Source organism: Procambarus clarkii, chromosome 57 (assembly GCF_040958095.1).
Source record: "Procambarus clarkii isolate CNS0578487 chromosome 57, FALCON_Pclarkii_2.0, whole genome shotgun sequence".
NCBI lineage: Eukaryota > Metazoa > Arthropoda > Malacostraca > Decapoda > Cambaridae > Procambarus > Procambarus clarkii.
Window position 1 is genome coordinate 31,844,176 of NC_091206.1, and position 25,765 is coordinate 31,869,940.

The 25,765-nt window shown below is 32.8% G+C and overlaps 1 protein-coding gene across 1 annotated transcript; it reads right to left on the minus strand.

Annotated features, from left to right (window-relative positions):
* Window positions 1-490: 490 nt before the first annotated feature.
* On the minus strand, window positions 491-867 carry LOC123748683 (cytochrome c-like). The gene has a single exon (XM_045730834.2). It carries the CDS (start codon window positions 865-867, stop codon window positions 553-555), a length of 315 nt encoding a protein of 104 aa, XP_045586790.1. The 3' UTR covers window positions 491-552.
* Between the last annotated feature and the right edge of the window lie 24,898 nt (window positions 868-25,765).

Here is a 25,765-nt window from a genome sequence, read left to right on the forward strand (position 1 = left end):
TGATGATAAACCTTCGTCTTCTATAATAAAATGACAGATTTCTTCCTTTTCTCCCATTTGAATGAGGTCCATAAAGAGATGGGGATTTCGGGTTATGAAAAGTACGCGGTTTACCTTTTCTACATAAAATGATCCGTATTCTTTCGCCACTATTCGAGCAATTAATTCGCTCTTCGCCGAATTTAAATGATAAATTCGGTCAAGGTTTCCTAGCCTAATACAACATATATCATCACACTTTGTACACCTGAATATTCCAAATATTACTAAGAATGTGGCTACTAAATTTCTATTGGATGGAAGAGTAGCGAAGCTTGTGTTGGTTGGCCGTCAGTGGATGTAAAATGTGAGAGTAGCCTGCGACTACTTGATATTTATATAATTCAACTGATACTGCTACCATCTACTCCGGGCAACCAGCTGTCTCCTCCACTCTTTGAGCAATGTTTTGTAATTTTTACTGCCCCCCTTTTTTTTTTTTTTAGTAAATTTTGATAGCAGGATGATTTGTTGATTTAAAGTGGTGAGACCACAAAAATATTAATGCTTGCTCTACTTGGTGGAGGTTTCCAGGTAAGCAATCAAGTCTGCACGCTCATTCTTCTTCTTAAGACCAACGAACACCATCTTTGTGCCTGGAATAAATTTCTTGGGGTTGGTCAAGTAGATATCCAGATTATCTTTGTCCCACGTGATACTCTTGGCCTTATTGGCATAAGTGTAAATATAGCCAGAAGCCTGACCAGTTTGGCGGCCGAAGAGGCCATTTAGATTTGGTCCAGTTTTGTGCTTGCCGTTTAATTCAACAGTGTGACACTGTGCACACCTCTGCATAAAGATCTTCTTACCTTTTTCCCTCTCAACCATCTTCTGAAAAAAAAAAAAACACATTAACTTAAAAGGTTAAGGTGTATGCTATTTATTTATTTATTTATTTATTTATTTATATGTTTCATATACTTACTTACAAAAAAAGGACACTTTTTTCTTTGTTTTAGGATTCTGATATACTCTGCGAGAACACTGCACAACCTTGAGTCAAAACACACTCACAGATGGACTAAAAAATACTGTAGATACAGATTTGGATAATGTATCTAACCAGCTACAACTTCAACCAAACACAGTTTCAAATGAGAAAACATAAGAAATAAATAATTACACCCTCCTATAAAAATATGATATGAAAATGTGGTAAGGATGACATTTTAACTTTTCGGATTAGAGTTTTTATAGCATTGGTGCCTGAGCTGGGCCCTGAGGTGGGCCCTGGGGAGGCAACTGTGACTGTACCTGCGGTGGACCTTGCAACTGAAGTGGTGATGGCTGGCCTTGGGTTGTCATATGAATATGAACGCTAGGTGGTACCTGTTGCTGCCTGAGAAATTGATGCCCTCTGATTGAAACCCAAACAGAGGTAAAAATAACACATACATATACATTTATTTACAAAAAAACATTTTTTTTATTGTTTTATTTAATGAATGTTGGTCTCAGGATTGGTTCACCTCCCTTTCTATGACAAAGTTGGTTAAAGAATAATAAGTATTTTCTATTTGATGGATCATTAGAATTTTTTGAGGCTAGTTTTAATAAATATGGCTGTAAACTCTTAAAAACAAGTTTCATCTCTGAAAGTGTTTCATTAAAGTTAAGGTATAGGGTAACTGGTGTCACATATTCGTCAAAAATCCAACTGTTTTCCATAATATATCTTTCTATATACAAATCAGTGACTGCCAATTGCTCCACTCCATATATAAAACTAGTTGCGGCTTCTAAAAACAGCCTGTCAGTTTGATTACCCCAAAATAAGATTTGTGCATACTTACGAGAAAATTCCCTAATGCTACATTTTAGATGATGCATATTCAACACAAACACACTTTTTACTATTTGCTTACAAAGTGGACAAAATATTTCATCTTTGTAGATAATGTTTGATAAAAAAGAGTACATCCCATAAGAATTATTCATATATCTAAGGCAGCCATAATTATTATAATCAAATTTCCCTGTAGATTTTTTACCCAACAAAATTTTGGCTGATAATGTAAACATACATTGAGGACAAATACTGTGACCACATCCAACCTTATAATCATCAAACATAAAAACCATGTCACCTGACCCATTCATATCTAAACAAATGGGGCAAGATACAATTTGATGACGAATGACATTTTTCTTGATAGTTTTAAGGGAACCGTGTTTAATTGATATATCAATGACAACGTCCTTATTATCAGGTCCCCAGAGTCGGTTGGACACCAGGTTTGTTTGATATTTTTTCAAAAATGGTATTTTAACCAGGACTGTAGAATTATTTTTAGTTTCAAAACACTCGTCTTGTCTAAAATCATGTTCATTTTCAAACAGATTTATATCAGTATCAATTGATCTGATATTTGGTGAACAATTAAATATAATAGTTAACGATGCCTTTTCTGCTTCTGTCATAATTTCTATGATGTTTCTTACTTTGATATTCTGCTGTAATCTTGACCTTGTAGGAGAAATCTTGCAAGTCAAAAAAAGTTGGCAACCTCTTGAGTTTTTTGAATTTGATATTTTGTATATATTTTTTTTTAAATGTCTTCTCTTTGGACATTTCCCCAGGGATAATTCCATATTAAACCTAGAAGAAATATGAAAGATAACATTAATATTAATTAAAAAAAAAGGGAGAAGAAATGGAGTTGTAAACAAGGGGAAAAAGCTCTTTATTCCACAATTAACTATTCAAAAAAAAAAAAAATAAACCAAAAAAACAACACTTTTCTCGGGTTTGGTATGTAGAAAGATGTCTGAAAAGTGATAGGGTAAATAAGAGTAGGATGGAAGTAGTAGTAGTAGTAGTAGTAGTAGTGGTAGAAGGGTAGAGATAAAATTTCTTCAATTAGTAACTATGGTCTCTCTCACCTCAATCAGTTCATAAAGTTTTAGGAAACATATCTAAACCCACTGACTGGTTCATTCTGTTGTCAGGATTAAATCATCACACAACAACAATTGACCAGGGAGGGTGGAGGTCCGTCTTATTTATGTTAATGACACTGTCCTGTTTTTTTTTTTTTTTTTGGTCATAAAGAGGGGAACCTATGAAAAAAAATATATATATAAATTAGGAGGTTTAACTATTCTTTTCATTGTTATGATGTCTTTGACATAATTTTGTTTATAATTTTAACTCTGACACCAAAGGGGTAGACCTGTCTAGAAAATTTTATAATTGCTGGTAAGTAGTCTCTTTCCCAGTTTCCACCAGCCAATCCACACCCAATTAACGATGGAAATATTACCAAACTGTATTTTCCATTAGATACTTGCACTGCTAATTTATTTAGACCTTCATTAAACCAATAAATCCTGTTTTGGGATGTATCTTTTAAAAGGCCAGATAAAAGTTGATGATCGAAAGGTTCTAAATGTCTAGGATTTCTTCCTTTAGGTCCAACATCAACAGTACACGACTGCTGTAACTGCTGTATGAGTCTTTTTGTATAAAGGTTTTGATTTTTCTCCTTCCCCATATAAAACTGCCCAAAAACATTTATAACTACTGGTCCCTTTGTTACAGTGTTAGGATGACAAATCTCAATATTTCCTGGTTGAGGTCTATCTTCAAGCATAGCACGGTTTAAAGTGCCTATTGCCCGGCGTCGTGTATAAGAACCACAGTATGGATATATCTCAGCAAGAATCTGAGAAAGTCCATGAGATTTAACAGCTACACAGTTGAGTATTTGTACAAGCGCTATATTGGGGCTTCTATATACAGGGTCAGTAATGTCTCCATTAATAAACTCCAAGTTATCTACAAAGAAGAAAGAAACATTGGTTAAACCATTACAGTCCATAATTATCTTCTAATATATGTTGCCAAAGAATATATTTTTAAGAGATTAGGATATGTTTGATTACCTTTCTCGATAAATTCCTCCATTTCAGTCCAATAGTTTGTGAATTACTTCAAATATTTTCAGTTGTATTTGTCATGACAGTGTTTGTATTATAATATATGAAAAACAAAAACTGTTGTATTATATATAGTTATGATATATTTAATATATATATGTTTTTCTTTTTTTATACCTTCTATCAAAATTTCGTAAGACTTATAAGAGTTGGGTTTGGTATCCGTTTTCAAGTTGGGATTATATAATAAATAATTAAAAAATGGTAGTCATTAAGGGGAAAAACAAATTGACTAAGCCTGATGAATGTGAAACACTAAATAATAGAATATCTAATCATATTCGTTTTACATTTAATACCCACAAACGTCATTTAGGGAAAGGTGCCTATGGTAAAGTTGATCTTGTCCAAGTACCTACTATTGAACTTCTTGATCCTAGATTACCACATCAAATACATGTGTTTAAAAATATTTACCCACACACGGCTTCCAAACTTTTTAAATCTTCTAAGAAGAAGCACAAACGAGGAAAAAAGTATCTACAAACATTTGTGGCTGGAAAGAGTTTTCGCCGGAAAAGGGATTTTTTAATGGAGATTGAAAACATTTCACGTCTTGATGAAAATATCAGAAAGGCATTCTTTGTTCAAGTGTATCGTGTGTTTATGGTCGAAACTGCCTATAATGTAATACACTGTCCACAAGGTAAATTTCTAGAGTCATCACAATCTACAAAAGTTCCTCATTCTTTGAATAATATTGAGTATAAATGTCCTTTCAAATCTAAATCTGTAGGCTACTTTATCGAAATGGAATACTTAAACCCACGCGATTGGATCCTACTAAGGGAAAAAGTCGACTTATTGAAAAATGATCAGTATTGTCGTCAACAATTGCTTACTACAGTTCTTAGACAGCTTATTGATGTTCAATTAGTCTTATATAATACTACTGACAAATATATATCAGGTACTTATTACGATATTAATCCTCAAAATGTATTTGTATCCAATGATGACATTCATCGAATTAAATTAATTGATTACGGAGGCCTTTTTCTTCCTTCTTTAAATATATATTCTATAATCACAGAACCGATGCCAGTATTTCATTCCGAAAATATCTGTGATGTCTTTTCTAAACAAATATCTAAATCAAAACTCAATTATAAAAGATATGTTCAATATCTTTCTAACCGATATTTTACACGTTTGCCTAAACGAGATAAATACAGTGTCATTCCTACTATGTATGGTATCATTGCAACCGTGACAATGTGTGTGTGTGATGTTAATGTGGGGTTGTGAAAGACGAGATAAAGTACGCCACATTTTAAGAAAAATTGTTCACTCATATAATCCAACATTGATTTTGAATGATGTCTATAAAAGTCAAGAGATACAAAAAAATATTATAGAATTGCTTAAAACCTCAAACATCGTTGAAAACCTAACCCTTTAGATAAAAAATGAATGCCAATTTTGATTTCGATAATATGGAATTACATAATTTTGATACTTTTATGGAACCTCTCTTAAAATACATTTCTCCAGAACACCTTTTAAAAACAGTCCATCCGAATTTATCAATATACCAGAGAGTTGAAAAATGGCGTCAACTGGAAAAAAGTAAGAATGTAGCATGTTGTTATAAATGTCGCCAGTCAAATAAACCACTACACCTCCTCCAAATACCAACATTACGAAGACTTGCAGATGAGTCAATCGAATCTCATCACTTTTGTGATGACTGTATTAAAAAATGACGATTTATGTTTATTCCAATAAACTCTTAAACTCATCTACTAACTTGTATATAACACAAAATAAAAAGAAATATAAAACTATAGCCTATGTCATTCCAATAAATTCATTTAACATTGATTATGAAACTGTTAATTTTAATAATGCCCATAAACACAAACAACAACAACAACAACAACAACAGTATAAAATTGTTTTGCCTCATTTACAATATATTATAATTTGGTACTTACACAAATCTTATGTTCCTATTGACCAGGTTAAATTTCAACAATTAGTGAGTGTAGCTTCTACTTTATTATTCAGAATTAATATAGAAAAAGGAAAAGGAAAACTCCCATCCTTAGAAACATGTATATCATCCATGTTAACTTCTGTTTTGGGGCATTCACTACCTTTCTTGATGCCATCTTTTATCAAACTCATCTATCAAATTCCACATATTGTAATAGAATGGGATAATGAAAAGATTTTATCACATCAGTTACTAAAAGAAGGGAACCAAAATTTATTTTCACCACAAATATTTAAGGCATTTGATATAGATATATGTTAATTATACTATTGTTGTACAACAGTCACAGTTGTTCCTGCCTGTTTATCCCATTTGGATAAAGCGTTGAAAATCTTATGATCATGAGAAAATGGAGACCACAGAGTTCTCCCTTGTCAAATGAGTGGGAGGTATGATAGAACATTTATTTTTAAAGAGGATAATTTTGTCAGGCTGTATATAAGACAAGAGCAGCTTCATACTTGCTCAGTTGCTCTCTATCCACGTGACCAGGTTAGTGATTTTTAATGTATTTTTAGGAGATGTGTTGGTAGCTCAAGCAGACCAAAGAGGTAGTATCACAATATTATTTCAAACTTAGATGAAAGATATACAATATTATGTGATTATAATTTTGATGGAAAATTGGAAATAACAAACAATAAAAGTGGGTATAAATCCTTTATCAAAGACCCTAGTCTTTTTCTAAAGATGGTTCAAGCTTCAGAAGAGGAAAAAGAAGCTTTAGTGCAAATCGACGGAATATCGATTCCACCTTTGTTGACATACTACAAAAGTTATTATGAAGAAGAACTTTGGTTAAGAGAAGAACAAAGCTATTTTGGGCGAGATAAATATTTTAGTTATTTGATGTTTGAACCCATTTTGAAAAAAAAAATTGTCCGACTATAACATATATGGAACAAGACATGAAAAAATGGATACCACCATTCCAATTCATTTACAACATTTAATTTTTAAAAATTAATCTCCAAACTGTATTTTTTTTTTTTTTTTTTTAAAGAGAGTTTCCTGTTTCCTGTCAATATAAGACAGAGTCACCCTCTCTTGCTTCATAGTTTCTCTCCATTCACGCGAGCAGGTCAGTGTTCTCATTTCATTTGTGAGGGGGGGGGGGTGTGTGTGTGGATCTCCTGATGGTGTGGCTGTCATATCTGTTATTATATTGAAAAAGGGAGAGTGACTATTGTTTGCTCATGGTTCTCACACAACTAGGTCAATCAGTCTCCTTATTTCTTCTACTATAATGGATTTTTTTTTAACAGACTGTGACAGGCCGAGATGTAAGAGAGCTGTGAGGATACTAACCAACTAAGGAAGAGTCGTTAAGTTTTTTGTGGATTCCCCTCCCATAGCAATCCAGGATGTTGCGGGAAAGAATCAAAAGTAATAGAGGAGGAGAAAAACCATCTGGGATACCAATATCCACATACACAGCTTTAACCAAAAAAAATTTGAGATAATTTTCAACATTCTTTTGCCAGAGAGGCCATTTAGGGGTAAATTGACATTTTATTAGAGATTTTTTTTTTTTTCTTTTTTGCATAATGATTCCTTTCGACAAGATGATGTTTACTACGGAATGTGAGAATTTCAAATCTTTTGTACCTTCAATTACATCAAGTTTACAATTGTCTAACTATATTCAATACTTTTATAATTGTGGACTAAATATTACATTAGAACGAGATTTAATATTACCATCAAATTTTTTGTTTGAAACAGAAATACAAACTCTTTATTCCTTGAAAATATGGATGGGATCTAACGAGGAAGGGAAACCACTAGCATCACAATTTCAATTTATACTACGATGTCAAATAGAAAACGAAGGATTCTTCATCGAACTTATTTCAAATATAGATGAAAGATATACAATATTATGTGTTTATGACGAAAATTTTAATATAAGAAGCAATAACAATGGATATAAATCCTTTGCCAAGGACCCTCTTACATTTCTAAAGATGGTTCAAGCTTCAGAAGAGGAAAAAGAAACTTTAAGAGAGATGATGCGAATCGATGGAATATCAATTCCACTTTGGTCGACATACTACAAATGTGATGAAGAAGAAAGAGAGATGATGCGAATCGATGGAATATCAATTCCACTTTGGTCGACATACTACAAATGTGATGAAGAAGAATTTCTGTTAACAAAAAACTATTTCAAGCGAGATTTTTATTTTAGGTACCTGATGTTTGAACACATTAATTGGAAATCAACTGGACAATATGATGTTTATGAAAAATGGGTGAAATGTTTTGAAAAAGAGGTTGATAATTCCTGGTATCAAATCAACCAATATAGTTTATGTAAAACCAAAAAATGTCAGACCATAAAATATATGGAACCATACATGAAAAATTTATATGAAACTTTGGTTAATGAAATTAATGACAGAGTATGGTTTAAATATGAAAACTATTCTTGTCGCATTTTTAGTGATGGTGATGAAGACTGTGACAATATATACATCATTGACTTAAAATTTTGTAATGACTTCAAAAGCATTGACAGAGTTTATCATGTGGAAAAAACTAAAAAATATAATGCACTAATTGCTCGCTTAGGGGTGACAGAATATGGATCATTTTTTATCGAAATGATTATCATCTATTATCCTTATTATAAGAGAGAATGTATAATTTTTGTAACCCGTAATCCCAAACTCTTTATAAATATAATTCAAACTGGGGAAAAGGATAAAATTTGTAGTTTTATCTTGAAAGATGAGGGTTTATTATCATCTCAGATGAGAAAAAATTGTAGTTTAGTAGCCCAATGCACTCGGAAGATTGTAAAAAGTTTGGTTTCGGATACTGAAACAGAATGTTGGAATGTAGCCACATTGCATGAAAAGATAGATACCACCATCCAAATTCCCCATTTACACCTTAAACAATTCATACTTAATGAAGGTCTAGAACATCTAATGATTGGATTCTGGAAGAGAGCTGTGGAAGATTTAAAGTATTATGTATTTAAATAATTATAAGTTGATAATGGAAATAGTCTTCCAAAGAACAACTGATGTCTGAAGAATGGGAAATTAGTGATACTTGCCGCTTTCACCAGTTGCTTTCTTAAGAGACTTTCCTAGATTAAACAACCGACCCACAATGATAAATTAGAGTGATCTCACCGAGGTGGTTGGGAGCTGCTTTTTTTGGGGGGGGGGGAGAACCAGATTTAAATTGGCCACCAAAGTGTAGAGAAACATGCTGGCGCAACTCTCTAATGTGTACTTAAGTGGGATAAAAAAAAACTCTAAGCTCATTCTCACTATGGAACTAAACGAGGACAGACGGATGGTGGGTAGCATTGTGAGAAAATAAATAAAATAGTAATAATAATAATAATAATAAACAGTGTAATTGTAAATCACTCCTTCTTCAGTCAGGAATGGCACAAATTAGTGATGACAACACTATCTGTGAGTCTGCTCCCGAACCCTCCCCCTCCAAATGGACAGCAGCAGCAGCACCACCATCAAGTCAGGATTCTCCCGAAACTTCCCCCTCCAAATGGACAGCAGCAGCACCACCACCATCAAGTCAGGATTCTCCCGAAACCCACCCCCCCTCCAAATGGACAGCAGCAGCACCACCACCATCAAGTCAGGATTCTCCCGAAACCCACCCCCCCTCCAAATGGACAGCAGCAGCACCATCACCATCAAGTCAGGATTCTCCCGAAACCCACCCCCCCTCCAAATGGACAGCAACAGCAGCACCACCATCAAGTCAGGATTCTCCCGAAACTTCCCCCTCCAAATGGACAGCAGCAGCACCACCACCATCAACTCAGGATTCTCCCGAAACTTCCCCCTCCAAATGGACAGCAGCAGCAGCACCACCATCAAGTCAGGATTCTCCCGAAACCCACTCCCCCTCCAAATGGACAGCAGCGGTGCCATCAAGTAAGGATTCTCCTGAACCCTCCCCCTCCAAATGGACAGCGGCGCCATCAAGTAAGGATTCTCCTGATCCCCCCCCCCCTCCAAATGGACAGCGGCGCCATCAAGTAAGGATTCTCCTGAAAACCACCCCCCCTCCAAATTGACAGCGGCTCCATCAAGTAAGGATTCTCATGAACACCCCCCCTCCCAATGGACAGCGGCGCCATCAAGTAAGGCTTCTCCCGAAAACCCCCCCTCCAAATGGACAGTGGTGCCATCAAGTGAGGACGGGATATACCGGCCACAGGTGCTGGATGACTCTTTTTATCCAGCTTCTGTTAATGATGTGATTGTGACTATCGCCATTGGGCATTGTGTAGTGGATTATGAAGATATCCCCAAATTTATTGCACGCATAAGGAGCTTAGCGGAGATTGAAAAGCAGCAGTATGAGGCTACAAATCCAAAAAAAAGAAACTGTAATAATTTAGTTCAAAGAATTATGAAAATACGAGCAGTAGAAATGTTATATGATAACTTCCGTTTGGAGTCACAGATCATAACGCCTGTTCACCTCGGTTTGGGAAGAATAGAAGTATGCTACAGTAAAATTGAAAGTGTTATAGAATGGGTTAAGGTAATGGCAGAGATTGCCAAAAAATATGCAGGAGTGGATTTAAGCTTACCTGAACATTTGAGATTACTCAATCAGAAAGTTTATTTACAGAATGAGTTTACAGCTCTCTACAACCCTGATTATAAAGGATGTTGCACTGAGGTAAAACAAGATGAAGATGGAGAAAATGAAGATGGAGAAAATGAAGATGGAGAAAATGAACATTGGACGATGACTTCTATATGGAAGCTTTATATTAACTAGCTACAACAGAACAACAAAGCCTTCAGAAGATTGGTCCAAGAAATACATTATTATTTTTTTTTTCAATTAATTATTCTGTTCTGAATCTTGTTGTAATCATATGATTTTTTACTAATAATTAACATTTTTTTTAATAAAAAATTACAATAATGGTCATAATCAGTGAAAATGTTTTCTAATGTGGTAGGAATGACATCGTTTGGAATTAATCATATCTTACCACAAAAGTTGATACATAAACAATGTAAATAAACTATTAAAATAACCGACCTTCAGCACAAAATGATAAGGCTTATCTTTTTTTTTTTCCTCTGATTGAAATATGAAATATATATAAACATTAATTTGCACAATATGTCTGTAAAAATTTAACCTATCATACATTTGATTTTACAGGTGGTAGATTGGATTGAACATTATGACTGGCACCGACATATGGAGAAAAGTAATTTCTGTTTTTAACAAGTTTATTGAAAATGAAAATCATCAGTTTAGGCCACTAGGCAATGATATTATAACCCAAATAACAGACACTAGCAAAATATGGGAAAGTCCGGTTGCAAAGATTATGTGGCGAAATCTGACTTATGAACAAAAAAAATATATAGTGAGACCAGACACAAAACCAGAATATGAGATGGGTTCAACCATTCAAAAATTTATTATGGATCAAAATGTTCGACTACTAATATCATCACCCTCTAATGGTTGGACTCAACTTGAACAAGAACTACGTCAATTGGAATGGAGAGGTGAAGCCTTTGTGAATGGTGAAGAGATTACTAGTGGTGGAACTGACTGTTATAATCAAGTGCTGATAATGACATCTCCTAAAAGTTTTTTTAAGAATATTTCAACATACAAGGGTGATAAAGTCATTTTTTTATTTGATCATCAGTCTTACCTGACCCATACAAACTGTGATCGGTGTGAGAGAGAAATCTGCAATTGTAATTATCTGTCCAAAATTTTGACAAGAAAATGTTTTGCCTGTGATATTTGCCAGAAAAAGTTCTTTGCAATGTACTACTTAGTAATACATTTCATAAGAACATAAGAACATAAGAACAAAGGTAACTGCAGAAGGCCCATTGGCCCATACGAGGCAGCTCCTTCTATAACCACCCAATCCCACTCATATACTTGTCCAACCCGTGCTTGAAACAATCGAGGGACCCCACCTCCACAATGTTACGCGGCAATTGGTTCCACAAATCAACAACCCTGTTACTGAACCAGTATTTACCCAAGTCTTTCCTAAATCTAAACTTATCCAATTTATATCCATTGTTTCGTGTTCTGTCCTGTGTTGATACTTTTAATACCCTATTAATATCCCCCCGGTTATGTCCATTCATCCACTTGTAAACCTCTATCATGTCACCCCTAACTCTTCGCCTTTCCAGTGAATGCAACTTAAGCTTTGTTAATCTTTCTTCATATGAAAGATTTCTAATTTGGGGAATTAACTTAGTCATCCTACGCTGGACACGTTCAAGTGAATTTATATCCATTCTATAATATGGCGACCAAAACTGAACTGCATAATCTAAATGGGGCCTAACTAGAGCAAGATATAGCTTGAGAACCACACCAGGTGTCTTGTTACTAACGCTGCGATTAATAAATCCAAGTGTCCGATTTGCCTTATTACGAACATTTATGCATTGATCCTTTTGTTTTAAATTCTTACTAATCATAACTCCCAGATCCCTTTCGCAATCCGACTTCGCAATCACAACACCATCTAGCTCGTATCTTGTAACTCTATCATCATTACCTAACCTCAGAACTTTACATTTATCAGCATTAAACTGCATCTGCCAATCCTTTGACCATTTCAAAACCCTATCTAGATCAACTTGAAGTGATAGTGAGTCCTCCTCCGAATTAATTTCCCTACCGATTTTCGTATCATCGGCAAATTTGCAAATGTTGCTACTCAAACCTGAATCTAAATCATTTATATATATTATAAACAACAGAGGTCCCAGGACAGAGCCTTGAGGCACTCCACTTACAACATTTTCCCACTCTGACTTGATTCCATTTATACTAACTCTCTGTTTCCTTTGGTATAGCCATGCCCTAATCCAGCTTAATATAGCACCCCCAATACCATGAGACTCTATTTTTTTAATCAGTCTTTCATGTGGCACTGTATCAAAAGCTTTGCTAAAGTCAAGGTATACAACATCGCAATCCTTACCACTATCAACTGCCTCAACAATGCTAGAATAAAAAGATAACAAATTTGTTAAACATGAACGGCCATTTATAAAACCATGTTGCGACTCAATTATTAATTTATGTTTTTCAAGATGAAGACGAATTTTATTTGCTATTATAGATTCGAGTAACTTTCCCACAATAGACGTTAGGCTAATTGGTCGATAGTTAGACGCAAGTGATCTATCTCCTTTCTTAAAAACTGGTATCACATTAGCAACTTTCCAAAACTCTGGCACTCTGCCTGACTCTATTGATTTATTAAATATGGTTGACAGTGGGTCACAAAGCTCCTCTTTGCATTCTTTAAGCACCCTAGCAAACACTTCATCCGGCCCTGGGGATTTGTTTGGTTTGAGTTTTACTATTTGTTTAAGAACATCCTCCCTGGTAACTGCTAAACTCGTCAACCTGTCCTCGTCCCCACCCACATAGACTTGTTCGGCTGAAGGCATATTGTTAAGTTCCTCTTTAGTAAATACAGATACAAAATATTTATTAAAAATACTACTCATCTCTTCATCACTATCTGTTATTTGACCTGTCTCAGTTTTTAATGGACCTATCCTTTCCCTAGTCTTAGTACGATATAACTGAAAAAACCCTTTAGGATTTGTCTTTGCTTGCCCTGCTATGCGAACTTCATAGTTTCTTTTTGCTTTCCTTATCTCTTTTTTAACATTTCTAACCAGTTGTACGAATTCCTGTTCTAAAGTGACCTCCCCATTTTTAATCCTTTTGTACCAAGCTCTCTTTTTACCTATAAGGTTCTTCAAATTCTTTGTTATCCACTTTGGGTCATTAGTATATGATCTATTCAATTTGTATGGTATACTACGTTCCTGTGCTTTGTTTAGAATATTCTTAAATAAGTTATATATTGAATCCACATCGAAATCCCCATTTAAGTCACCTATCGCTGGGTTCATGTCTCGCTCCAAGACCGGCCCACACCCCATACCCAAGCCTTTCCAATCAATTTGACCCAAAAAATTTCTTAGGCTATTAAAATCAGCTTTTCGAAAATCTGGCACTTTAACAGAATTTTCTCCTACTGGTCTATTCCATTCTATGCTAAATCTGATTTCTTTGTGATCACTGCTCCCTAGCTCACTCCCTATTTCGATGTCATTAATTTGCGTTTCCCTGTTAGTTAACACTAAATCTAAAATATTATTTTCCCGTGTTGGTTCCTTAATGTGTTGCGTAAGAAAGCAATCGTCAATTAATTCTAGAAAATCTTCTGCTTCACTATTCCCTGTTTTGTTCAACCAGTTTATTCCGCTAAAATTAAAGTCACCCATGACATAAATACTGTTAGATCTAGATGCTCTAGATATTTCATCCCATAGATGCTTTGCTTCCATTCTGTCTAAATTTGGTGGCCTATATATTACTCCTATTATAATATTATTAGCTTTTTCGTTTAATTCAATCCAAATAGTTTCTGTGTGTGGCTCTGTTTTGATTCCCTCTTTGAGACTACATTTCAAATTGTCCCTAACATATATGGCTACTCCACCTCCTCGTCTAATATATCTATCTGTGTGAAATAGTTTAAATCCATATATTTGATATTCAGCTAATAGTTCTCTATTTTCTACATTCATCCACGTTTCGGTAAGTGCAATAATATCTATTTTTTCTGTGCAGACAAGAGCATTTAATTCGTTAATTTTATTTCTTAGACTTCTACTGTTAGTGTAATATACCCTAAGTGAATTGTTATTTTGCGGACCTTCTCTTTCCCTGATCGTTTTGCCAATTCCTTTCTCCCACAAACACATACTTTTATTACCTCCTTCCTCCAAATCAATTCCCATACCTCTATCTACTAACAGTTTAAACCCAAACAAACACCTCTAACCACTTCTTCTAACGAGTTCGCAACAGCAACAACCCCAGCTCTCGATAGATGCACCCCATCACGAGCATACATTTCACTTCTTCCATAGAAGTGTTCCCAGTTGTCTATGAAAGATATTGCATTTGATTTGCAATATCTTTCCAGCCGGCAATTGACACCAAGTGCCCTCGATATCCATTCATTTCCCACTCCCTTTCTTGGAAGAATGCCACATATGATCGGGATTCCTCCCTTGCTCCTAACTAACTCTATGGCTGTTTTATACCTCTGAATCAGTTCCTCACTCCTGACTCGACCAACATCATTTCCTCCCACGCTAATGCAAATAATGGGATTGTTCCCATTACCAGCCATAATATCATTCATGTTGTTTATAATATCACCAATGCCAGCTCCGGGATAGCAAACCCTTAACCTGTTCCCCCTATCTCTAGCACAAAACGTTCTATCCAAATACCTTATCTGGGAATCTCCCACAACTAATGTTTGCTTAGGTACTTCCTTTACTTTCTGAGGGGCCTGCGCTTCCTTTCTCTTCGTTGCTTTCCCTTTTGCGCGATCCACAGTCTCTCCACAGCACTCGTCCTCCAAAACGTCAAATGAATTTGAAGTTGCTATGGCGTTTGAAGGCGGCTTTATCAAAGTCTTCTTAAGGCCCCTGTCTTTCGCAACTCTCCAAGACGAGGTCCCTTTACTGCTGGTCTCCTCCTTCGTTACTTCTCGTTGTTCTTTAAGCTGACGCACCTCCTCCCGCAGAGAGTCCAACTCTGTCCTCAGGGCTCCCACTAGAGTCACCAGGTCCTTCACTACAACTTCCATATTGCTATGATAATGAATGCAGTGATTTCAACACACAACATGCATATGAAATACCGTGCCATGTGTGTGGGACAGTTTTATTGAACAGAGGCTGTCGAAAAGTCCTTTTTGATAGTTTTTTTTTCAGAATTTGATGAAATTCCCACTCGTGGTGGAAAGTTACCAAAGTTATTTATAAGAAAATTCCAAGATAAAATATCATCTTCGAACGCTGCAGAGTGGTGGAATTTTATCTTGAATGCAGATGAAAAGAAGATATACACAATAATAACACCAGATGAAGAAAAAAGGCAGTTGGAGAAACAGATGGATTTCTCACTAGATGTAAAAAGGAATAAAATATCCAAGAAGTTTTCTTCAATTTACCCATTGGAAGAAGAAATTGTGTATATAATTAACTGTCTTCATATTTTTCCTGATTTGTGTAGAATGCTACGAGGAGTATTTGATCATTATTTGCCACTAGAAATAGAAATAGATGCAATTATTAAATTCACAGGTGAAGGTTCTCTTGTAAGTGTTTTTGCTGGCACTGCATTCATTGAAAATCTATTGAGATTAAGAAATGTGGACGTGAAAGCTACTGATAATTACTCAAACATAAATTCTATATCATGGATGGAGGTTGATAATATAAATATCTCTGAGGCAATTAATAATAAATATCATCCTGATGTTCTTTTAATGACATGGCCACTAGAAAAAAAGAGTTCAATCCCAAGTGCAATGGCTGAGGGTAGTTTTTATATGAGCACTTCAGGATATTATGAAATGATAGATGAACTCAACCTAAGTGAAAGAGAACCTTTAAAGTATGAATATTATAGTGATGCCTTATATGATATTAAAGAGTTTAAGGGAAACAAGTTCATTTATGTTGGAGATAAAATGTTTTGTTGTGAGTGTAATGCTCTTTTTTCCCATTATCTAGAGGAAAATTTTGAAAAGGTGAATAGTGGAATTACATTATCCAAAATTCACTTTTATATCAGGAAACCAACAAATTGATCAAACTGTTCTAATAGACTATATTATTAAGGATTAGTTTTTAACTATAAGTTTAATGCTATTATTATACTTTGGATGTGTAAAAATGTGTAATAAATGCTGTTTTTATATCATAGCCTACCTAAATTTGAGAAGTATGACACACGTTTTTTTTTTTTTTTTTTTTTTTATTACAAATTATAAGTGTTTAAAATTATTTTAAATATTAAAATTGAATTCACATCAGGTACTGACTCTGTATGTTTTTAATTAGAAATTATCGAATAATTATTCAAATTATTTTGTATATGAGATAACAAATAAGGGGTTATGCATTCATAAATTTTTCTATTTACCATATTATCTCCAAGAATATATAAAACTGTACCAAAAACAGATGTCATAAGTGTAATTGTAATTAGTTTTAATATAACTTTTGTTTGGCGATTATTTATAATGTTATTTGAATTTTGATTATTAGGTTGGTTAAGGTTGGTGGAGTTGGAGGTAGGACTTGAGATCGGGTTGGTGTTGCTGGGATTAGGGTTGTTGCTGGAATTATTAGGGTTGTCACTTGAATTTAAGGGTTGTTGCTAGAATTAGGGTTAGGGGGGTTGCTGGGGTTAGGGGTGTTGTTGGGGTTAGGGTCGTTGCTGGGGTTAGGGTCGTTGCTGGGGTTAGGGTCGTTGCTGGGGTTAGGGTTGTTGATGGGGTTAGGGTTGTTGCTGGGGTTAGGGTTAGGGTTGTTGCTGAGGTTAGGGTTAGGGTTAGGGGTGTTGCTGGGGTTAGGGTTAGGGTTGTTGATGGGGTTAGGGTTAGGGTTGTTACTGAGGTTAGGGTTAGGGTTAGGGGTGTTGCTGGGGTTAGGGTTAGGGTTGTTGCTGGTGTTAGGGTTAGGGGTGTTGCTGGGGTTAGGGTTAGGGGTGTTGCTGGGGTTAGGGTTAGGGGTGTTGCTGGGGTTAGGGTCGTTGCTGGGGGTAATAGTTTCTATACTAACTATAGTCATTATATATTTTTATATATGTATAAATAAAAGTAAACAATTAATATTATTATTATGATAAATAACAAAAGTATAATAGTATTATGGTAATTAAATATATTTGTGGGATGTATAACGGTGTAATGTCTAAGAGAATGTTCTTGAAGTTCCAATGATATTAACCTCAAAATCGACCCAGTTTCACATACATAAATAAATTTTTTATTAAAATTTGGGTCAATGGGATGTATTTTTGAATTAGGATATAAGTAGGTTTTAGCTAAATTATAATTATGTGGATTACATAGAGCTTTACATCCTTTATTAAAAACTGCTTTCTCAAAAGATGAAGTTTGCAATAAACTTTCAATATCCATTGAATTACTACAGTTCCAATATAACTGCTCATCTAGAATGGTAGCTAAAGGATGGGAAGCATCTTCTATAATATTTTTTTTTTCATTGTGTACTAAACTTTCATTACAAAATCTTCGTTTATATTTGTCTCTTATGAGAAAAATTCGATCTCCAAAATTTACAAGACTATATCGAAAACATCCAGTATTAATTTTATTATGTAAACGCATAAATTCTATAAAACTCTCACTTGTTTCTAATTTTGAAATTTGTTTAAGAATGGAACAGTATGGATAAATTTTAAACCACTCTTTAAATCTTGTCCAAATTATAATTGCCTGGATATTATTATATATATTATCATCATTAAATATTGTACATAGAGATTTTTCATCATATATTTCACAATCATTAAGACACGTAAGCAACATATTTACATCTTGTAAATAATTACAATAAATATAATATGGATATTTAGTCTGAATATGTATCCGGAACATTTCTCGTACTTTTGTTCCATATATAAATGTTAATTTTCTTAAAAAATAAAGGTCACCACAAAGAAGTGCTTCTATATTTGCTTTGAAATTTTGAATATTAGTTTTGTTAGAAAATGCTAAGAGATTTGGATCAATGATTTTTTGAATATTTTCATCTCCTTTAATAATAATATCATTAAAATCATCTAAAATCTTCTTTATAATAGCTGTATCATTTATATCTTGAATTTGTCCATATAATTTACCTATAGGAAGCAATAATAATTGATCTAAGGTATTAATAATTTTAGTTGATTCCTGTTTATTCATTTTTTATTTGAAATTACATTACTTTAAGTTTTACAATATACAATTTTTTCAGTAATATATACCATATCTTTTTCAAGAACTGATTTTGAATGGTTACGAAGAAATGGAATAAAATCAAAGAACTGGGCAGCATTTTCTTCGTTAACCAATTTTTCAAAATTCGAAGGTGTAGTAACATCACTGAAACCTAGTATTTGATGTTTTCTGTATGGAGACTGACTTATTAGTTGACGCATTTGTGAAACTGTCAGAAATACTTGACCAACAAATATACGATGGAGCTGTAAATCTTCAGACCTAATCCACATTGTATAATCCAAATTTGGAGTTAACATGTTACCTAGGGCAAAACTTCCCGATATATGGCTAATATCACCTAATTTTGTTTGAAATTCTTGATAATATCTGTTAACACCTGTATCACCCATGAGGTAATGTCCTAATACATACTGAGGCGAGCAAGATAAAAAATGTTTATCAAATTTTTCAATAATAGCTACATTACTTCCTAATTTAGATTTGTATTCTTTTACATATGTGATAAACTTATATAACTTTGAATCATAAACTAACGGAAATTCTTCCAAATCCCTATTTTTTTTATTTCCAATATTTTGGGGATTGTATAAATGTAACAAATGGGTATTGACATTTTGATGTTTCTGTGCCTCATGTAATTTTAAAATATCACACTTTGATAAACTGATCATTGTCTTATTTGATCTTATTATTTTTATATTTGAAATATGAAAGTGTTACCACCTCCTCCAGCCTTTGGGTCATCTAATCTCACCACCTCACAGTCGATATTAGGGAATCCAAAGAAGTTTTTAAAAATTACAAAACATGATGAAAATATAACTAAAATATTTGAAAAACTTTTCCAAGATAATGAATTGAAAATAAAGGAGGGTATTGAACATTTATCTACAACTATGATTCAAACTTCGTTGGAACACGTCCGTATTATTAGTCCACCTAGTACAGTGCAATGGGATATAGAGAGTGTGAGATGTGCTATGAATAAAAACAATTGTCCTACACATGAGAGAGAGAATGGAGAAAAAAAAGAGGGATTACAGTTAACTCCACGAGAAGCTCAAATGGTATTATCAGATATATCATCATGTAATGCTAATGATAATGATAATATATTTTATCAATTATTTTTAAAAAGTCTTACCTCTCCAGATTTACCATCGCGAAGAATAGTCACTAGACTAAATATTTAATTATACAAAAAATGTGTATGTATTATGATATTTTATTTTTCGTTATTCTTACTATTCTTAGTATTATTATTTGGTTTTATTTATTTATATATTTTTCACCAAATCAGATTGAAGTAAGTAAAAATCTGATACTAAACAATAAAAGAAAGACAATAGAAAAAGAATCTTTACCACTCATACCATACTCTATGGCTGTATATAAACATAATAATAAAAATACTAAAAATGAACGTGAAAATGTTTTTGTTCATATTATGCCTCAAAATTATCATTTTTTCGTAGAACAAGGCCAACTCATCTACCATCCTACTTCCCCCCAAAAGAATAATATATGTTGTACATTATCAGAATTTCCTGAAATAGCATATGTTTTTTCTGTGGAAGAGTCAACTACTTCTTTAACTATTCCCCAAAAAACCAAAATGTGTCGCCGACCTCTTGAGTATTTAAAAAGTAACATATATACACTAATGACATATCGTTTACAGACACACCATTTAAAAAATCCACTAAAACTTCTCCATCATCTCGCACTCACAGGACGTATAAAATTAATAAAAAATGATAACTAAAAGAGAAAATATTTATTTACTTTATTTACAAGATCCCAAAAGAAATCGACATTATCTTAAACGAAAACGAAAACGAAAAAGAAAAAAACGTAATAAGGATAAAAAAAGATCATCATTACAAATGTACAGTAAATTTCATGAATTATCTAACATCAATAATTGTTATGTTGATAATAAAAACTTGGTAGAAGCTGAAGTATATATTTTATGGAATTATGATCACATCACTATAAAAAATGAAGACCAGGAAGACTGTTATCTCCAACAGCAAAATCTTCCAGAAGCTTTAGCCATATATTCCAAATATGTCCGCTTTACTTGTCCAATTTGTTTAAATGAAAATAGCGATAAAGATCTTATAATGTTACATTGTGGGCATGGTATATGTATTTCTTGTTACCAGATGGATAACTTTGACAAGTTATTTTGTGCCATATGTCGATGTAATAATCCACAGGTTTTAAAGGGTATTGGTTCCTCTCAATAATTGTTTAAATATTTCCAAGTGGCTGTATACTGAAAAGTTGGTATAGATATAGCTTTTACGAAATTGGGAAAGTTGTTGATTAAAAAATTTTCCTCTTTTAATATGATTTTTTAAAATACATACTACACTAATACTATTATCTTCGACTGATATAATAACATATGTTTTTCCAATTGATTTAATAAATAGTATAGCTACTAATAAAATTTCTCCAATTTCCTGAGAAACATTTATTTTTAAAATACCGTTACTGGTGATACTCAACATATTTGTATCACTTTTATTTAAATAGATTACAGATATTGTTTGTAATGAGGATAAATTTGGTTGTGTTACCGCATTCTGTTGAAATTTTAATCTACCCTCAGGTGCTACAGGGGGGGATGAGAATAAGAGAAAACATTCTTCTTCCAGATTGGGAACTTTTTTCCATAAATGAGGTATAATCTGAGTGTTTAGTACATTCATGAAGTTTGAATTCTTTATTAGTATTTCCTCGCTCGCAAATTTCATTAGTAATTGACGCATCCAATAAGAACTTGGCATCTTTAATGTAGACATTAATTGTGGCTGTTGAAAAACACTTGGGACAATATTTATACTCGATGGGAATATTAAGAATCCAACAGAAAAATCCTGAACATTGTAAACAATAGTAAATTTTTGTATTAGATATATCCAACATTATATTTTTTAAATAATACAAAAAATAATTACAATGAATAGTAATAACGGCTTACAACATGAAAATAACATACTTTTAGAATTAGATAATTTAATAATTGAACAATATATTGATGAAATTGATAAAATTTATAAAAATTATGAAAATTTTTGTTCAATATCTCGATTATATTCGTTATGTTCTAAAATTATGAATATATTTAATATAGCCTCTATATTTTTATCTATTTTATTACCATCACAAAATTATAGTTTAATTTTTAGTTTAGTCGGTATATCATTAAATAGCATGTTTAGTATTGATTTGCGTAAAGAAAAACTTCAACAAATTGTATCTGTATATTATCTCTATATTATTCCTGATTTAGAAAAGTTTATTTATGATAATATAAGCAAAGATATACGACAAATTCGGAATTTTCAACATGAGATAACTGCAGGGAACATTAATAACAAAATTAGTAATATTAACAATAATAATAATAATAATAATAATAATAATAATCCTAGTCTTTCTTGTTTAGATAAAATTGCTCAAATGAAAGAAATTATAACAAATAATTATACAAAATATATGGGTGAAATGTTTTCTGTGCCTGTAAGCTTAACTTATGTAAATTATACAAGTATTATATTGTGCTTCAGCACATATATATTCCTATTCATTACTATTCCTCTAATACACATATACTTACCCCCTCTAATATAAAATTTTTGGTAAATATATAAAAAAATGGATGAACATGTTATTGATCAAATATTTAGTAAATACCTAAACCAAAGTGATTTGGAATGTATAAAACAGGAATTCAATCGTCCTATTTTTAATCCACGTACGCAACGAGAAATTATAACATATGTCGAAAATGAAGATGAAGAAACCAATAAACAACAATCTTCTCCTCCTATATCCACACTACAAAGGCGCAAAAAACGTTTATTACTTAACCCATCTAGTTTGAAGAATTACAAGTGTACGTTTGAAAAATTTGGCCGTTTTAAGCTTCAGCAAGTCGGTCGGGAGGCACCGGTTACACCAGATTTGATAAATATATATAATGTATATTTAAACCGGGATGCCAATTTAAAATATATGACGCGTCTAACCAACGTTCGAACACTAAACAAGTACATCGTAGGTCCCATTCTTGGACAAGAAATGCGTCTTCCTCGTACATCTGTTAATTTACGCCGTAACAATAAGCCTATTTTAGATAGCCGTTTGATCGCTCAGACGGTTGCTAGAATATGGAATTTTTCTCAGTCTGAACATGCTTACAAAATTTTACTTATATACCATACAGGTCTTCGAGCCAAAGAAGCCAACAATGTAACTTATCGTAATGTTGTAGATGCATATTACCCAGCCACTCAGACTGTTGTTTTGCCAGTAGTATACAGTAAACACGGTAAGGATCGCAACATTCCCTTATTAAAAGGAGGGGCTTCCACTTTTTTTATTCAATACCTCATTCCCTATGCAAATAAGAAGATGTTACGATTAACTCTACTGAAATATCCTGGGACAAATATAGCTGATCATTTGGATAAACCTATTTTTGATTCTAGTTACCAGAGTACACATAAAGTTTTTAAAAGTTATCTTTGGAAAGTTGCTAAAGAAAGAAATCAGAAATTATCTCCTAATGAAGAATATAGTGTTCAAGAAGATTTAAAAGGGGCAGGTCTCCATTCACTCCGAGCTGATTTTGCTACACGTACTTTTAACAGTCTTTCAAGACAATTAGGTAAGAATCATATTTTACCTTTTAAAATTATTAGTGAAATTTTAGGACATTCAAACGTTAAGGAATTTTTAAAAAGTTATATTAATCAAGGTGAAATAATAATGGAAGGTGGAAATGAAGAAGATGAAGAATTTAGTGGTGAGGATGGCGTTGGTGAAGTTAACCAATTGCTTACAAATGATGAAAGTATTCACTGGGGTAGCAATGCACGAATGGCCCTACGACACCGTTATCGTCATATGAATGTAAATACAATCTCTAATTTGGAAGATCACACTTACCCATTGGCATCTAAAGAAGCTTCACCAACCATAAATAATAATTCTCTATCAATATCTAATAATAATAATAATAATAATATACTTACTAATACAATTACAAATAACCCTATTGATAATATTGGTACAACTATTACTATCGATACTGCTACGACTAATGCTGCAGTTAATAATATTAAGAATAATATTATTAATAATAGTAATAATGATGATAATAATAATAATAATAATCGAATCGTTTATATATAAATAAAAAAAATATGTAAATAAATAATTAAATATATATTATACTATATATAACATGCAATCTTCTAACATTTATAATATATATATATATAAAAAATGGACAATAATTGTTTATTGTTAGCTTTCAACTACATTCAAAAAACATCTTATGAACCAAATGATAGTTACTATAATCCCCGTCTTTATAAAAATCATATTCTTTATGAAGCTTCTGTTTTAGTAGTAAATATGTCTAATGGTTTTTGTAATGTAGATAAATCAGCTTTTCATTTCCCTCTTAAAAATATTTATACATCTCTACATTTAAAGGCAGATGAAGATGAAATGATTAGTGATGATGACGATGATGATTTGAATAAGTGCCTAGAATTGTTAGTAACCAAGTTTAATGTAAAATATGCTTGGGTTTATGGAATTAATCAAATCCTTTTTAAATTACCGGTATTGCAGTATCTTACTGTCTTTAATATAAGGAGTTCAACTATCTATAAATTTGGAGAAGAAATTAAATTAGATGAGTATTCCATACCAAAACCTATACAAGTTTATAATAAACGTAATAATTTTCCACCACCTTCACATAGTATAACTAATCTTTGTCAAATGCTCTCCAAAAATCTAATTAGAGGATATCAAGATTCTTTGAAGACTATTAATTTTTATGCAGATAGTAAAAAGAACCCAGATTGTAGACATTTACATTGTTCTTTACATTTCAAAGCCACCAAGAGCAATTCAACGTGTGCATGTTTATTAAATGAAATAAATCGCCTCATTCTCATGTTTTTATCCGCCAGTCAAGATCTATATTTAACCGAATACAAAGAATATCTTAAATGCAATCCAAATCACAATGAACGATTCTGTCAATTCATGGCTGGACGTGAAGTTGAATTCAAACTACAAACGCTACTACTCAGTATGATTTATCCCGAAAAATTTCATTGGGACTGTTATAGAAATGAAAATGGGATTTATGTGTCAGTAAAACTAATAGATTATCCAAGGAAAAATATAGATAAATATAAATTAATTAAATGGCAAACTAGTCAATTTTCTAAGCTTATTATGACGGAAAAATCAATCAACCATCGAGATTCTAATTTCATTCAAAATATTATGATATTTTTGGGGTTTGATGAAATATATAATGTACATTTATTACCTTAGTAAATAAAAATGGAATCTATTATTAATAGTAATTTATATTTACCTACATCATCTGATGATTACTCAAGAATACTATCTTCAGATTCAATATCGTCATTACCTTTATTTTCACAAATTTCTTTACAACCCGAACCCGAACCCATACTTGAACCTGAACCCATACTTGAACCTGAACCCATACTTGAACTTGAACCCGAACCCATACTTGAACCTGAACCCATACTTGAACTTGAACCAAGACCTAAACCTAAAATGGAACCAGAATCAAAACTAGAACAACAAAAACAACCAGAACTATCAGATTTGCCATCTCCTAGACCACATTTCCCCCAAAAAGATAGAGGTAGTTTATATAGTCATGTATTTGATTATAAAGTGAAAAAGAATAATAAAGAATTACGACGATATCTATTGAAAATATACATTCAACAAAAATGTTCTCCTAAAAACAATGATGATGAAATGTCTAAATTTATTTATGAATTTGGTAATCAAAATCTAGAGGATATGGACGATGAAGAATTGAAAAATATTATAAA